At 42.6% G+C, this 16273-nt stretch overlaps 3 protein-coding genes across 5 annotated transcripts; 1 reads left to right on the plus strand and 2 right to left on the minus strand.

Moving 5' to 3' along the window:
- Nucleotides 1-2304: 2304 nt before the first annotated feature.
- On the plus strand, nt 2305-6995 carry LOC105888953 (UDP-glucuronosyltransferase 2A3-like). 3 transcript variants are annotated; one of them, XM_042705134.1, is made up of 3 exons: nt 2305-2349; nt 5177-5216; nt 5352-6995. In XM_042705134.1, the coding sequence occupies exon 3, from the start codon at nt 5364-5366 to the stop codon at nt 6948-6950; it is 1587 nt and encodes a 528-aa protein (XP_042561068.1). In that variant the 5' UTR covers nt 2305-2349; nt 5177-5216; nt 5352-5363; the 3' UTR covers nt 6951-6995. The 3 variants fall into 3 exon arrangements, with proteins under 3 accessions (XP_042561068.1, XP_042561067.1, XP_012670168.3); XM_042705133.1 differs by having other exon boundaries at nt 2338-2410; XM_012814714.3 differs by lacking the exon at nt 2305-2349 and having other exon boundaries at nt 5057-5216.
- Nucleotides 6996-9203: 2208 nt separating this feature from the next.
- On the minus strand, nt 9204-13476 carry LOC122130403 (UDP-glucuronosyltransferase 2A1-like). Its single transcript, XM_042705136.1, has 2 exons — nt 13162-13476; nt 9204-12149 (listed from the first exon to the last, which is right to left on the minus strand). The coding sequence occupies exon 2, from the start codon at nt 12121-12123 to the stop codon at nt 10543-10545; it is 1581 nt and encodes a 526-aa protein (XP_042561070.1). The 5' UTR covers nt 12124-12149; nt 13162-13476; the 3' UTR covers nt 9204-10542.
- A 100-nt stretch (nt 13477-13576) lies between these two features.
- Nucleotides 13577-16241, minus strand: LOC122130402 (UDP-glucuronosyltransferase 2A1-like). Its single transcript, XM_042705135.1, has one exon. It carries the CDS (start codon nt 15646-15648, stop codon nt 13993-13995), a length of 1656 nt encoding a protein of 551 aa, XP_042561069.1. The 5' UTR covers nt 15649-16241; the 3' UTR covers nt 13577-13992.
- Between the last annotated feature and the right edge of the window lie 32 nt (nt 16242-16273).

Here is a 16273-nt window from a genome sequence, read left to right on the forward strand (position 1 = left end):
TATAAAAAATATATATATATTTTTTTTTTCTTAAGATGGTAAATTTTGCACACAGTGTTTAAAAAGTGCATGCCTTGTGTTTATTCTTACAATGACTTTGTTTAAATTACTTAAATGCACAGTGGCATGGCCACCGATTTGTTGTTCTTGATTCTGTAATGAGCAGTTAAATAAAAATGTAAAATGTGGGAAATAATATTTTACACTAAATGTATCTAATATTGTGTTGGTCATATTTAAATCATTCATTACAATTTGTTGGGAATAAAATTAGGATAAAATAAAAAAAATCGCATATTAAATCGCAATCGCAATATTGGGGGGAAAAAATGGCAATTAGATTATTTTCCCAAATCGTTCAGCCCTAATTCAAAGGCTTTCTGTGATGCAGGAAATTGTTGACTGACGTAAACGTTGCTGTGTCTCCAAACGTCCATTTGCCATAAACACCGGCACACACCATGCATGAAGAATAACACACGAGAGCCACACACACCATCCATGAAGAATAACACACGAGAGCCGCACACACCGGCACACACCATCCATGAAGAATAACACACGAGAGCCACACACACCGGCACACACCATGCATGAAGAACAACACACGAGAGCCACACACACCGGCACACACCATGCATGAAGAATAACACACGAGAGCCACACACACCGGCACACACCATCCATGAAGAATAACACACGAGAGCCACACACACCGGCACACACCATGCATGAAGAATAACACACGAGAGCCACACACACCATCCATGAAGAATAACACACGAGAGCCACACACACCGGCACACACCATCCATGAAGAATAACACACGAGAGCCACACAACCGGCATACACCATGCATGAAGAATAACACACGAGAGCCACACACACCATCCATGAAGAATAACACACGAGAGCCACACACACCATCCATGAAGAATAACACACGAGAGCCACACACACCGGCACACACCATCCATGAAGAATAACACACGAGAGCCACACACACCGGCACACACCATCCATGAAGAATAACACACGAGAGCCACACACACCGGCACACACCATGCATGAAGAATAACACACGAGAGCCACACACACCGGCACACACCATCCATGAAGAATAACACACCAGAATCTTAAAGCACATTGCTGTGATTCGCCCTTATGCTGTAACCCTAGAGTAGGTATCACGTTTTTAGATGGGAGGTTTCCTCCAAAAGTGCCATAACCAAAACATAACTAATATGTCACTGTTGTTAGAGATCCTCTGGATCTGCTCTAAAGATGGACGTTAGTCCTTGAGCAAGAGGGAAAAGTTGAAATGTTTCTATTCTGCTCCGTTTCATATTCTAATGATAGTGCGTGTCTCAAAGCAGACAAAACAGATGTGACCTACGCTAAGATCCCTGAGTCTGAGCCACACACACTGCCCAGCATGGCTCACACAACGACTCTACAGACAACTAGTCAACACACATAATGTGTACAGTACAAAAGGTGTTTTGTAGTTTATTACCATATTAAAGAGCGAGAAGGAAAACCATAACTAAGGTTTGAATCCAGGATAAAGCCACCTTAGCCAGCAGAGGCTCCATACAAAATAAAGTGTTTTAATTGAAATCATTAAACACTTTAGTATAATTTACTACAGACCTCTAGAAATAAATGTACTGTGTTTTAATGACAAACATCTCCAATCAGTAAGGATTTAACAGATACAGTCAAACTATGCCCACAACAAAAGATGTTTTAAGGGTAGGTCTTCCTGCTTGAAGATTTTGAATGCAAGTATTGGGAGCAAGGGGCTAAAAGTGCAAACTGCAGTGTGCGACATTGCATCTAATAACCTGTGGTTCATGAATTGGTAATCTCATTACGCACACAAAACTCTGCAGTCCAGACCACTTGATTGTGCATATATCAAATCCACCTTCCACTCTCAGTCTCATCTAATTATAGATGCTTTACTTGCAGAGAACCACTAGAGAGCGCTGTTGTCCCTGTTTTCTGTCTTCTACGCAAAGCCCACTTTGGAATTCTTTCGAACCTTCCTATTATCCTTGGGTCATGGTGTTAACTGTTTACAAACAAATCAACAACTTGATTAAAATGTAATGATATAATAAACATTTGTATCATGTGTCAAGCTGTGTTCGACCATTTCTTTCCCTTGTCTCCTTTCAGTGCGATATGTTGTATAATTCTTCCAAGGTAGTGTTAGAGGTTGTAGACTGTGTCAGAGTTGACAGCGGTTTTCCCACTTTGGACACATACAGTTCAAAGTGCAGAACTATTAAAGTGCTGGCAGACCTCTGCACTTCAACTCAAAACGTATAGCAGAGTGTAAGGTAGGGCATTTCAAACATTTCCTCAGGGTGTAGTGTTCCGGGTTGCGGCAGCATAGCAGAGGTACTGTAACTATTCCATATGCCTAAAATGTAATTGGGAAAGGATGTTTGGGGTTTTTTTGGGTCTTGGTAATACTTATTTTGTATGATACTACATGGTATTATACTTGTGTATAACATGAAAGTGCACATTTGCTGGTGAATAAGTTGGGTCAGTGTAGAGAGCATTGTGTGTATGTGTATGTCGTAGCAAGGGCTACACAGACAGACCCTAAGATCATGAATTGTATATTTTCTCACTGCCGGTTAACTCGTTTTTTAAATGATGACGTTTACGCTAGTGCTTGGTGCGCTTTGGTGTCATTTCGACTGCTCGCGCACCTCCCACTTTTTGTAACCTGTCGCACACAGCACGGCTGGCCCGTAAGCGAAATGAACGAACAGGAGACAAGGGAGTCGCAGCTCCGTCTGTATCTGTGCATTTCTGTGATCCTTCAATGCATGAGCACAGAGATGCCCAGATGACATAGAGGGAGATTACTGGATCAATTGTACAAACGTTTGTGTGGATTACTAACGTTACTGGCCTGATGGAGACCTGAGGGTCAAAACTTTGCATGAAGGTTGTGCCAAAAACGTAACGTTTTTTTCCTAATGGAAAAAAACTGTTCCATAATGCAGTTGAGACCATCTTTTGTTACCATAACAAGTTACGTCAACCTAGAATTAGCAGGCTAGATTTGCTGGTGACTAGCGATAAAACACTAACCAGTTGGGGTGGGGAAAAAAATCGATTATTCGATTTCTCTCGATTCTCTCTAGAACAATTCTGTCTCGATTCAGTGTTTTTTTTTACACATCCATTTTGTGTTGAAATGCAAGCTGCATTGATTATTGCATTGTTCATTGAAAGTCATAATTGTGACAAGCAAAAGCTTTTTCTCTAATAAAAAAATAGAGAAGGTAATTCATCTTATCAAACACAAAGTAGGAAGGGATTTGAGACTCTGAGTAGCAAACTCAAATGTTTTAAAAATCGACATGCATCGATAACTGTTTTATCGGTTTAGTATTGATAATCGGTTTAGAATCGAATCGTTGACCACTGAATCGGAATCGAATCGTGAGGTGCCAAGAGATTCCCACCCCTACTAACCAGAAACTTTGAGGACTCGTCCAGATTAATCCACACATGAATGCAGGTGATCCAGTTTAACTGTCATGTCAAATAGCCTCAGCTATTTCACTGCGCTCTGTTTGGCACATTACCCCCTCTTCCTGCAGTAAATACACAAATGAATATTGGTGATACTGTCAATTGTCACGTACATTCCACGGTGACCTACTTCGCCTCATATGATTTTCCAGCTAGATGTAGATGTTTTTTTGTTCTCGGCAGGGACACCTATCGTTTAGAAGAAGACTGCAGTGACTCACACGCGCACAAATAAAAGGTTTGGGCGCTGTGTAGGCGTCACCATTGGCGTGCGCAATGACCAATCCGTCAATCGCGTTGGCCCTAACCGGCAAAACCCAGTCAGTAGATGCAGTTGCATTAGCCTTTACTCACCGTTACTCAGCCTATTAACATACCAGCGATAACACCGCAGTGTGAATTTAAACACAAATGGGTCACTATAAAGCGAGGACGTAGTCTGAATAAATCGATGTCCGTGACACACTCACAACCTGTCCCCATTTCTAATCGATTCTCCCCCATTAGCAACACCAGCCTGAGGATACAGGGGCGACAGTGGTACAGGAGGTAGAGAAGTCGTTTAGTAATCAGAAGGTTGGTAGTTCAATTCCCTGTCGAAGCATCCTTGAGCAAGACACTGAACCCCTAATTGCTCCTGGTGTGCAGTGTGCCATCAATGTAAAATGTGTATACATTGTAAGTCGCACATATGTAAGTCGCTTTGGATAAAAGCGTCTGCTAAATGACTAAAATGTAAAAATGGATACATTTCTGGTAGATGGTGGTTCTACTTTTAGAAACATAAAGTTAGCAACACCCATGGCCACTATGAGCTGTAGCCTATACCTGGAGCTAGAGTAAATTACATCGAATCAAACCTAAAACTGATTGCTAATTCTAAACGCAGATACTCCAACATTATTATCCGCACTGGCTCAAACGATGTCCGCTTGCGGTTATCAAACCATCTATCAAAAAACCTAACCTTCATCCTGATAACCAGGCTAACTATAGGTCTATATCCAACCTCCCTTTCTTGTGAAAAAGCTGCGTTCCCCCTAAAGTTAATGTGTAGTTCACTTTTACACCACTGTCGTAACTACAAATCGCCTTTGAGACCCGCTAATGGACAAAAGTCAAAGGTCACCATTGTGCTTGATTCAGGGCGGCTCAGGCACTGGACTCTGTAAAGCGCCTTAAGACAATTGTATCGTTTTGTCGCTATATAAATAAAATTGAACTGAATAGAAATGTATCCTAAAATTAGACTAAATTAAAATAGCTGTCAGTTGAGTCTGGCTTTAAATGCATGTGTGATGTGAACCCACATGGTACAGGAGGTAGAGAAGCTGTTAGTAATCAGAAGGTTGTTAGTTTCAATTCCCTGTCGAAGCGTCCTTGAGCAAGACACTGAACCCCTACTTGCTCCTGATGTGCAGTGTGCCATCACTGTAAATGTAAAAATTTGTATACATCCTTGTAAGTTGCTTTGGATAAAAGCGTCTGCTAAATGACTAAATGAAAAATGAACCCCTGGGTCGTGTTCTTTGCATCTGTCTACAGTGTTGCAGTGTTTAAATGCATGTGTGATGTGAACCCCTGGGTCGTTTTCTTTGCATCTGTCTACAGTGTTGCAGTGTTGGGATTCACCAAAGAAGCCTTTCCTGAGGTAAAGCAAAAACCTGTGAAAGAAGCTTTTCAAAAAAACCTGATTTAAAATCATATATTGGTAAACCACTGTGTTTAGACCTTTTCACACCTGACCTGTGACGTGCTTTTGCTTGTAATTTTCAATCTCTCTTAGGTGGTTTCAAACATGAAATCGCAGATGGTGCCCATAGTGTGTATTGCAGCACTGGCTCTCTCAGTGTGTGTTGTCTGTGGCGGGAAGGTTCTGGTGTTTCCTATCGATGGCAGCCACTGGGTCAACATGAACATTCTGATCAAGGAGCTTCATTCTAGGGGGCACACCATCACTGTGTTCAGGTCTTCAGGAAGCTGGTACATCAAAGAGTCATCTCCACACTACAGTTCGATCACCATAGACACTCCGGGGGGGTTCGACGAGGCCTTCTTGAATGAACTCACGTCTCGCCTGATACAGATCCAGGCTGACGGCGAGTCGAGCTGGACGCGTCTTCAGGTGGAGTGGGAGCTCATGGTAAAGGGTGCAGAGATGACTCAAATGGAGATCGAGATGCTGTCGAAATTGCTAGACGACCACAAGCTTACACAGTCCCTCAAGGATGCCAAGTACGATCTGGTTTTGGCGGATCCCGTGGAACCATCTGGAGCCATCCTAGCTCATTACCTGAACTTGCCCTTGGTCTTTAATGTCCGGTGGACTGCTCTCGGTGAGGGGCACTTTGCCATAGCTCCTACGCCTCTGTCGTATGTTCCCATGCCTATGATTGAGCTCACAGACAAAATGAACTTTCTTGAAAGGGTTTTAAATGTTCTTTTTTTTGCCTTTTATGAACTTCAAGCCGAGTTTATCCTTCGGCCAATGTATGCTCCTTTTACAAACAAATATTTGGGTCCAGACGTAGATTATTTTCAGTTGATTCAGGGAGCTGATATTTGGCTGATGCGAGTCGACTTTGTGTTTGAGTTCCCACGCCCCACTATGCCTAACATTGTTTACATGGGTGGGTTCCAGTGTAAGCCAGCAAAGCCCCTTCCTCAAGACCTGGAGGACTTTGTACAGAGCTCTGGAGAACATGGAGTCATCATCATGTCTTTGGGGACGTTAGTCAGTGAACTTCCAAAACGCATAATAGAGGAAATGGCTGCGGCTTTTGCCCAGCTCCCGCAGAAAGTCATCATGAGGTACACCGGAGAAAAACCATCGACCCTTGGCAATAACACCCTGCTGGTCGAGTGGTTGCCTCAGAACGACCTCCTTGGCCATTCAAAGACCAAAGTATTTGTAGCCCATGGGGGAACCAATGGAGTTCAGGAGGCCATATATCATGGCGTCCCAATTCTTGGTGTCCCACTGATGTTTGATCAACCTGACAACCTCTCAAAGATGAGAGCTAAAGGGGCAGCAAAGGTCATGGACATTTTCTCCGTCAACAGAGACAGCTTCCTCCAGGGCTTACAGGAAGTGCTCCATGAGCCGTCCTACAGGGAGAACATGCAGAGGCTCTCCAGGCTGCACAGAGACCAGCCAATGAAGCCCCTGGACCGAGCCATCTTCTGGATTGAGTTTGTAATGAGACACAAAGGTGCTGCTCACCTGCGCACAGAGTCCTACAAGATGCCCTGGTACACCTACCACTCAGTGGACGTCATACTGTTCTTACTTGCTGTCATGACTACTTTTGTGGCTACTTTTGTTTTTGGGATGAAATTTCTGTGCACCAGGATTTGTTGTAAACGAAAGTCAAAACAAGAATAAAAACTACCTCTTTTTTTTTATCAACATTGATAAAAAAATATATAATAGAAGTGTCATCTGATTAGTTCAACATTTATGGATAATCACTGCAAAGATGAGATAAAATATTAATATAATGTTCAATGACGTAACACTATTACTGATCTGATGTCTACAACAATGTGTGTTGCTGGTGATTTATTTTTTGATTTATTTTCTTTCTTTTTTTTTACTATTCTTAATGTTTTATGTTTAAACATAAATTCAGTAAGTGTCTGTGGAGATTCGGCATGATATAAAAATGCCTGAGGGTTTGTTTTTGTCCCTAATCATGCACTGGAATGCAGTGGAATCAAATCTGAAGGACGGCAGATGTGTCACAAAAGAGGTAAAGTGAGTAAAGTTACTCCACCATACTTACCTGCCTGCCGTGGTCTTGTGTCCTCAGGTTTTCACATACATCTTAATGGCACTTGCGTAAGGTGGATTTGCATTTTGGCATTTATTTTCAAATTAAATCATTCTCTTTCATCAGCTGCTGAATGGATTGTAATCGACCTCACTTGTATGTTGTTTTCAGTAGAATGTCTACAAAATGAATAAATCAAAATGTGCATTTTAGGACATGCATATTTACAAACCTGAGAAGGTACCTTTGTCCCAGTTTGTTTCATAACACCCTAGTTATCTCCAGTAGATAAATAAGGCAAACTGATAAATATAGACTCTCACTGTCCTCAGCGGACAAGAGTTGATATGAAGGAAGGTGTTTATATAATCAATATAAGTAGTACAATTATTCTTCACCAGAAAAGCTATATTTTATGTACTAGTATAAATCTGCTCCCATCTGGGTTACCAGATTCCACCTCAAGGGTGCATACAAACTGCTGTGTGTGTGTGTGTGTGTGTGTGTGTGTGTGTGTGTGTGTGTGTGTGTGTGTGTGTGAGTGTGTGCATACAAACTGCTGAATGGCCTTCATACAGTACATGGCCGCGGTGAGCACTCACTCACTGGTCCAAGCAGAGTGTTCTAGCATTTGCCCAGAAGGTGCTCATTGGATTGGTCCTCAAAATTCAGCTAAAAGAGAACAGCTGTGTTACTCCAGCTGCTGAACTTTAAAGCCTTTATTTTAAACATGTAAATGTACATTTGTCTTTCTTTTCTGTCTTTTTACACATACAAAGCAGCATTGGATTGGATGTGGAAAGATGAGTTCATTTTAACTAAAGAAAGTGCTTATCCTGGAGTAGCAGGCTCAAGTTGAGTATGCATTATGAGTGGTTCGAGTTTTCTCAACGGTTTCTGGCTAATTTGACCATGAGGAACAAAACTAGGGTGCTGTCGTTTACTGTAACCCGAGCGAACATCAAGATTTTGCCACGCCCTTTTAGCCGTGTCCAGCGCATCTGTATCTCAGCTTCTGAAGGTCGTAGACACTTGAATCTGGTCTCAAAAGGACCAGAATATGGATGTTTATATACGCCCTATGAAGGTTTCTAAGCTCTAAAACCTTTACTTTTCGAGATTTTCAAGAAAAAACAATCTTTTGAAATTCGCGTGGGGCGCAAAAAGTACTCCACTAGCAGGCTCAAGTTGAGTATGCATTATGAGCGGTTTCTGGCTAATTTGACCATGAGTAACAAAACTAGGGTGCTAGCTCATAATGCATACTCAACTTGAGCCTGCTAGTGGAGTATTAATTGTGTGCATTGATGTACTGCTGAAACCTGCACCTCCCTCATCAGAGTGAGCTTATTAGAAGTGTAACACAAGTACTCAAGCACCACATAATGATGTAATCTGATCCTTGAAGAACAGGCCAGGTAAACCAGTTCTACACCAAGCCTATCCAGCAGTTAGGTAATTTACAGACTAAGATATCAGAAGTCAGAAAACAAGACACAGTAAGATGGCATGGTGGCAAAATGAAATGATCAACAAGCCAGAGTATAGTATATCATTTAATGGGAGATGCAAGAGACCAGTAAATTAGTCCGGAGATTTGGACTCAGAAGTATGTTGATTGCAGTCCTTCCACATGTAAGATGACACCATCATAGCTACACAAGAGGTAAACAATAGTCTGTGTGTCTACAGAAAACACAAATGACTCTAAGCTAAGCACTTAGGAGTGGGGAGACACACACAAACACTCACACACTCACACACACACACACACATACACACACCGAGCTAAGCACTTAAGAAGTGGGGAGACACACACAAACACTCACACACACACACACACACACACACACACCACACACCTAAAATCCTTGAAAATTGCACATAGAAAAAACAAAGGGAAGCATAGTGTGGTTGAATAATCACATTTATAGAGGTCACATCTCTGACCTCATCAGTCACAACAGTGTGTTCTCAGTCCCAATGGTTCAACATACATTCAAACAAATAGCCTAATCACTGAGAACACATTACATTCAGTCACTAAGCAGGCAGTTGCAATAAGTCTACATTTGTGGCAAACGCCTGCAGAGACATTGTCATGTACGTAACAAGCAGCCTGGCATTCCAGGTTAATGGCGTTTCCAACAGGCAAAGTCTCAAGTGAGATCTGATGTGTTTGGATCGGCTATTAACCACCAACCTCGCCAGCTCTGCTAAGGCAAAGCGCCCTTTTAGCTTCAAATTCTCAGTGGCTTTCATCTGAAGACTAATATTTGGACTCACAGGGAAGGTCATTGCAGTAAGAGCAAGGCTAGTATACAGAAAGCCTCTCTGGGTGGATACAAGCAGTAGCGCTACTTTGATTTTGTGCTGCGGTATGACCAGCAACCAGACAAAAATAGCATTGACTGTGGCATGTAAACACACCCTTTAACATTCTAATCGCCTGTGTACACATCTTTTTGCAATCGTAGTTTTGCAAACTTACTTCATAGATCAATTTTTATTTACAAAAAATAAACCTCAGTTGTGACTGACTTTGGGCAGCATAAAATACTTTCCAGTACTTAAAGTGGGGTTTCCCTGAATTGACACACGTGTGACTGTTGGACAACAGACACAGTTTACAGCCTACAAGATTGTTTCTCACTCTGACTAGTACAGAACCCCTCCGCTGAGAACCAATGAAACGCTCCTGATAGTTAGCAGGGCCTCCGTCAGCTGTGGGAGTGGTGTTTGTGTGTGTGTGTGTGTGTGTGTGTGTGTGTGTGTGTGTGTGTGTGTCTGTGTGTGTGTGTGTGTCTGTGTGTCTGTGTGTGGGAGTGGTGTGTAGGGGCCATCCGTAAGCTGTGGGACTGGTGTGTAGGTAGGGAGGGGAAGCATAGCAGTACGATAAGGGAAGATTTGCAAGGGGATCCCTATTTCCAAAAGATATTATTTAAATAATAATAAAAAAGTTATTTGAACAGATTTGTTGAAGAGCTACATTCCTGGTTTGTTAGTAACATTAGTTCAGTGCAGTAGTTGAGTCCATCTTTCTTTTTTCTGAGACTCAATGAATAATGAACTTTCCTTTTTCATTTAAAAAAAGTCCTTATCCTGTAAATATTTTATATTATACTGGCCTATTATTTATAAATCTACATTAGTCATTTATATTAACATTTATATTAATATATTTATATTTAGTATCTATTCATATTAGTCTTGTTTTGACTTGTATCTGCAACAAATCCTGGTGCACAGAAATTTCATTCCAAAAACAAAAGTAGCCACAAAAGTAGTCATGACAGCAAGCAAGAACAGTACTACATCCACTGAGTGGTAGGTGTACCAAGGCATTTTGTAGGACTCTGTGCGCAGGTGAGCAGCACCTTTGTGTCTCATTACAAACTCAATCCAGAAGAGGGCTCGGTCCAGGGGCTTCATTGGCTGGTCTCTGTGCAGCCTGGAGAGCCTCTGCATGTTCTCCCTGTAGGACGGCTCATGGAGCACTTCCTGTAAAGCCTGGAGGAACACCCCTCTGTCCAAAGAGGCGATGTCCACTACGGTTGCCACACCTTTAGCTTGCATTTTGGAAAGATTGTCTGCTTGATCAAATATCAAGGGAATGCCAACTATTGGCACCCCATGGTAGATGGCTTCTAGGATACCATTGGTGCCCCCATGAGACACAAAGACCTTGACCTTGGGATGTCCTAATAGGTCATTCTGAGGCAACCACTTCACCAGTAAGGTGTTGTTTCCCAGAGCAGATGGTCTGTCGCCAGGGTATCTCCAAATTACTTTCTGTGGCAGCTGAGCAAATGCAACAGCTATCTCATCAGCAATATCCCTCGGAAGCTGCCCCACCAAGGTACCCAAAGACATGATGATGACTCCGTGGTCTCCAGAGCTCTGTACAAAGTCCTCCAGGTCTTGAGGAAGGGGCTTTGCTGGCTTACACTGGAACCCACCCATGTAAACAACGTTAGGCATAGTGGGGCGTGGGAACTCAAACACAAAGTCGACTCGCATCAGCCAAATGTCTGCCGCCTGAAATAGCTCAAAGTAGTCTACGTCTGGACCAAAGTACCTGTTAACCAAGGCCGAATAGGGCGGCCCAACAGTACGGCGGTAAAGAAACATCCTGAAGCCATACATGAGAAAGTTGCGTACTCTCTGAACAAAAGTCATTTGATCGGTCAGTTTGGCCACGGGGAATGGAACATACGAAGGCGGCGAGGGAGCGATGGCAAAATGACCCTCGCCGTGCACCGTCCACCGCACGTTAAAGATGAGTGGCAGTTTGAGGTAGTGGGCCAGTACCACTCCTCCGCCGTTGGCAGGGTCTGTTAAAACCAAGTCGTACCTGGCGTCCTGAAGAGCCTGCACCAGCTCAGGGTCCCCCAGCATCTGTGCCACCATCTCACAGACCTTGTGGTGAACCTCCGAGAACTTCTCCTTGAGCTCCATGTCCAAAGCGAGCCGAGTCCAAACGGAGGATCCCTCCCTTTGAATCTGCAGCTGTCTGGACACGAATGAGCTGAAGAAAGCCTCATCTGCTCCGGCAGCGATGTCTATGGTGAGCGAGGTATAGTAGGGGGAGTGCTCCTGGATGTACCAGCTGTCTGCGGGTCGGACGACCGTCACACCGTGGCCGTGCGCATGGAGCTCCTCGATCAGCACCTTCATGTTTACCCAGTGGCTTCCATCTTGTGGAAATACCAGTACCTTTCCACTGAGGGTCAGCGGAATTAGAAGCGTCAGAAGACAGATGGAGAGGTCTACTGATGGCGTCATGTCCTTAACAGCTCATCTGTTTCCCCCTAAAGCATGTCCAAACAGACACAGACATAAAAACACAGACACATACACACACAAACACAAACAAACACATACACACAAGAGAAAGATTCAAAATCATATTCCAACCTAGGCTTTCAGCTCCAAAACAAATGTATGGCCGGCTAAAACAGAACATCAATTTGAATGCAATGTAATGAGTGGCAGTAGCATTCAGAGTAAAGGGCCACAACTACTACAAATTGGACTCTGACTACTGTCCATTCTCTGTGCTTAAATCTAATGTCTTAATGTACCTGGTAAATGAAGTATGGCCCCATTGTATTAACCCTTCATTAATAATGGATTATATTATTAATAAAACAAATTATTGTTCTCCTGTTACTTAACATGGTTTGTAAATAACATTACAAATTCAAACATTTTTCTTAAGATGGCACACATGTTTAAAGAAAGATAACCAATCTGAACACTCTACAGACTACAACAGTGTTAACTTGAACAGTCTTTGATGATGCAAGGCCTAATTTCTGTGTGCCGCTAATCATTACTGGTCATCACTCAGTCCCATATGCAAGTGCACGCACACACACAATTGCAGTGTATTTGAAATAACACTATTGAAAAAGACCCTCCCACTCCCACTATGATTACTTTAAAGAAACATTAAATATCCTTAATGTTAATCATTGTTCATAGATTCAGGGACAGTTATGGGGCTTAACTACCACATCATAGAGGAAGTAATAAATTACTTTCAAGTTAAACTACAACATATACAAAAGTGTGGCATTCCAGATGACATTACGGTGACCCTCTGTCGTAATATCGACCCTAAAGTTTTTCGTGGTTCTTCACGCTATACAACAGAGTGGAAGTGTTGTTGAAATTATTCTAACATTCAACTAGTACAGTAGTAGAACGTTTCTATACGAAAATAGAGAAGGCTAGGTCAAGCTAACGGCTTACAAGTCCCTGTATCCTTAGGCTACAGAGTACACGTTTTCGACAAATATCTCGCATGAAAGAACTTACCTTTATTATATTCACACGTCAGTTACAACCCATATCAGAGAAAAGTCTATTTAGTGCAAATATCGCTGATGTGCCAACATCTGAAAAATGAACACTTCCTTGATTGGCATAATGAAAGAAATCCATCTGACGACGTGGAGTTTGAGGAAGCGACACAGCGCTGCTCTGCGCTCGCTGAAATGCATGCCCTGCTTTATGCTGTCAAAATTCTCTCCCAAAAGCGACGAGTGCTTTTGAAGCCACCGTCACGTTATGCACGTTAACTCTTTGTTGGCTACTTGAGTTTCACAAAACTGAACGTATGAAAAAGTTGACACGGTGAACGTTCCACTTGAGATTTGCCTCAGTTTCCATACACTTTATTGGCCTTTCCTGATTCCCACCAAAAGTAAATAATTCCGTTTTATTCAGTAAGCCTACTTAAGATCAGTTCTTTAATTTAATTCAGATCAAAATATAATAACTGGTCAGTGTCGAGGGACAACAGTGGGTCAAACTCAAATACACTTTGAAAGTTACATTATGCAGGCGCAAACAAGATGGTGAGACTAAATAGACTAAATACACCTTTGTTTTCTTCAAAGACTAAATTGGTAATCCAGACCCCTTTGATTCCTTCTAATCGGATGACCTTTGGTGATCACAGTATACCCAAATCACTTTTCTGTAAAAAGCATAGCATACTTTTTAGACAAGATATTTTATACCTTTCTATTAGTCATACATTTCTCAGACTTTTGACTTTTCATAATTTGCTCATTATTAAAATTAGTAATACAAAATGGCAGCCGTTACAGTAGTATGCATGTTCTGTTTGCAATTGTAAACCTTTTAATCTACCTTATTTTTTATTTTATTACACAGGCGTAACAAATACCTGATAACAGCAAAAATAATCAAAACTATCAAGGACAAAACAGCAACCAAAAACAGTACTACATCCACTGAGTGGTAGGCGTACCAGGGCATCTTGTAGGACTCTGTGCGCAGGTGAGCAGCACCTTTGTGTCTCATTACAAACTCAATCCAGAAGAGGGCTCGGTCCAGGGGCTTCACTGGCTGGTCTCTGTGCAGCCTGGAGAGCCTCTGCATGTTCTCCCTGTAGGACGGCTCACGGAGCACTTCCTGTAAGCCCTGGAGCAGAGTGCCTTTTTCTAGCGTAGCAACAGAGAGTATTGTTGCCCCACCTCTTACTTTCAGCCTGAGAAGGTTGTCATACTGGTCGAAGAACAGAGGTATACCCACAACTGGAACGCCATGATAAAGAGCTTCCTGCACTCCATTTGTTCCTCCATGGGCCACAAAGAGTTTTATTTTGGGGTGTCCCAGAATATCATTCTGTGGCATCCAGTCAACCAGCAGGGTGTTGTTGCCCAGGGTCGAAGGTCTTTCTCCAGTGTACTTCCAAATGACTTTCTGGGGCAACTCAGCAAAAGCAGCAGCTATTTCTTCAGTAATATCACTCGGAAGTTGACTGACAAATGTCCCCAAAGACATGAGAATGACTCCATGTTCTCCAGAGCTCTGTACAAAGTCCTCCAGGTCTTGAGGAAGGGGCTTTGCTGGCTTACACTGGAACCCACCCATGTAAACAACGTTAGGCATAGTGGGGCGTGGGAACTCAAACACAAAGTCACCCCGCATCAGCCAGAGATCTGCAGACTGCATAAGCATGTAGAAATCACTGTGTGGACTCAGGTACTTCTCACACACCCCTTGGTATACTGGTCTCAGAGTCAAGCGATCTTGGATGACCACAGCTCCAAAGTAAAGCATGTTTTTGACTCTCTCTATGAAAGTCATCTTGTCTGAAAAGCCCGACCCAGTCAGTGGGATGTATGACACAGGTGAAGGGGCAACAGCAAAGTGGCCCTCTCCTACTGGTAACCAGCGCACATTATAGACAAGAGGAAGATGAAGGTAATGGGCCAACACAGTCCCACCGCCCCAGCAGGGATCTGTGAGCAGTATATCATAGTGACAGTCCTGGAGGCTTTTGATTAGCTCTGGGTTCTCAAGTATGTTCACAATCATCTCTTTCAAGGTGACGTGAGCCTCCTTCAGTTTCTTAAACATCTCAACCAACAAGGTCACGAAGACAAACAAGGAACTATGCCCCCTCTGGATGTTAATGGTCTCCGTAACGATTTTTGCAATAAATTCCTCGTCCAAGCTAGCGCTCACTGGAACAGTGATGGTGTTATAGGATGAGGAATTCTCTTTGATATACCAGCTTTTGTCTGAGCGCAGTACTGTGATGTCGTGTCCTTTGGAGTGCAAACCTTCGATGAGGATGTTCATGTTCACCCAGTGGCTTCCCTCCACTGGATAAACGAGCACCTTTCCCCCGTGACAGGTGTGTAACGTCAGGCATAGGAGCGAGGACAAAATGGCTAATGACAACATCTGGGCACTACCTATAAAAAATAAAAACACATCTCTGTCATACTGATTGATGTGAGATGGCACCAGTAGCATCACCATCATGCTTCATAGGTCTGTTGTTTGCAAAGAGAATGGTCAGAAAATTGCACAATGTATGGGTCTGTTTTATTTCTGCATAAAACAAGCTAAGCTAAATGTTTGTCTGCAAATACAGTCATACCGTCATAAAGTGAACAGCCAGAATGATTTACTTTGTTTTGCTCGGACAATACAGCCATATAGCTCTTCTAATAGGAAGTTTAACACCCAGGTTTGTCCCTTAACCACGTAGCCTACTTGGAATACCTCCAGATGTGCAATTAACATGTTAGCTTAACATAAACAACGCGCAAACTACATTCGATATAAACACGAGAATAAACTGCCACTAAAGTGGACGCTGGCTAAGTGTACTTTGGACTACAGCAAGCAACTTTTTTCCATATAACAAAATAATATGGGACGGGCTCGCAATGAAAGATTGATGTCCATTTCTTGAGCTGACAGACAAAGTATAAACATACCGCCGCTAATTGTCTCTCACAGTTAATTATCAACCTTACAATATTGATTGTAGGCCATTTAAGACAGTAGGCTAAGATAACACCAGCTTCCCATGCAGGGGCAGCGATAACCAGATCACTGCAGACTCACTCAGATGAAATGCCTTGATTAAATGGCAGTATTA

This window comes from Clupea harengus, unplaced genomic scaffold, assembly GCF_900700415.2.
Source record: "Clupea harengus unplaced genomic scaffold, Ch_v2.0.2, whole genome shotgun sequence".
Taxonomy (NCBI): Eukaryota; Metazoa; Chordata; class Actinopteri; order Clupeiformes; family Clupeidae; genus Clupea; species Clupea harengus.

Bases quoted from the DNA above. Each gene is read 5' to 3' on its own strand.
- LOC122130403 (XM_042705136.1), bottom strand. From the start codon at position 12,123: ATGACGCCATCAGTAGACCTCTCCATCTGTCTTCTGACGCTTCTAATT.
- LOC122130402 (XM_042705135.1), bottom strand. From the start codon at position 15,648: ATGATGGTGATGCTACTGGTGCCATCTCACATCAATCAGTATGACAGA.
- LOC105888953 (XM_012814714.3), top strand. From the start codon at position 5,073: ATGAACCCCTGGGTCGTGTTCTTTGCATCTGTCTACAGTGTTGCAGTG. The intron at 5,217-5,351 runs GTAAAGCAAAAA...AATCTCTCTTAG, and splicing joins CCAAAGAAGCCTTTCCTGAG to GTGGTTTCAAACATGAAATC.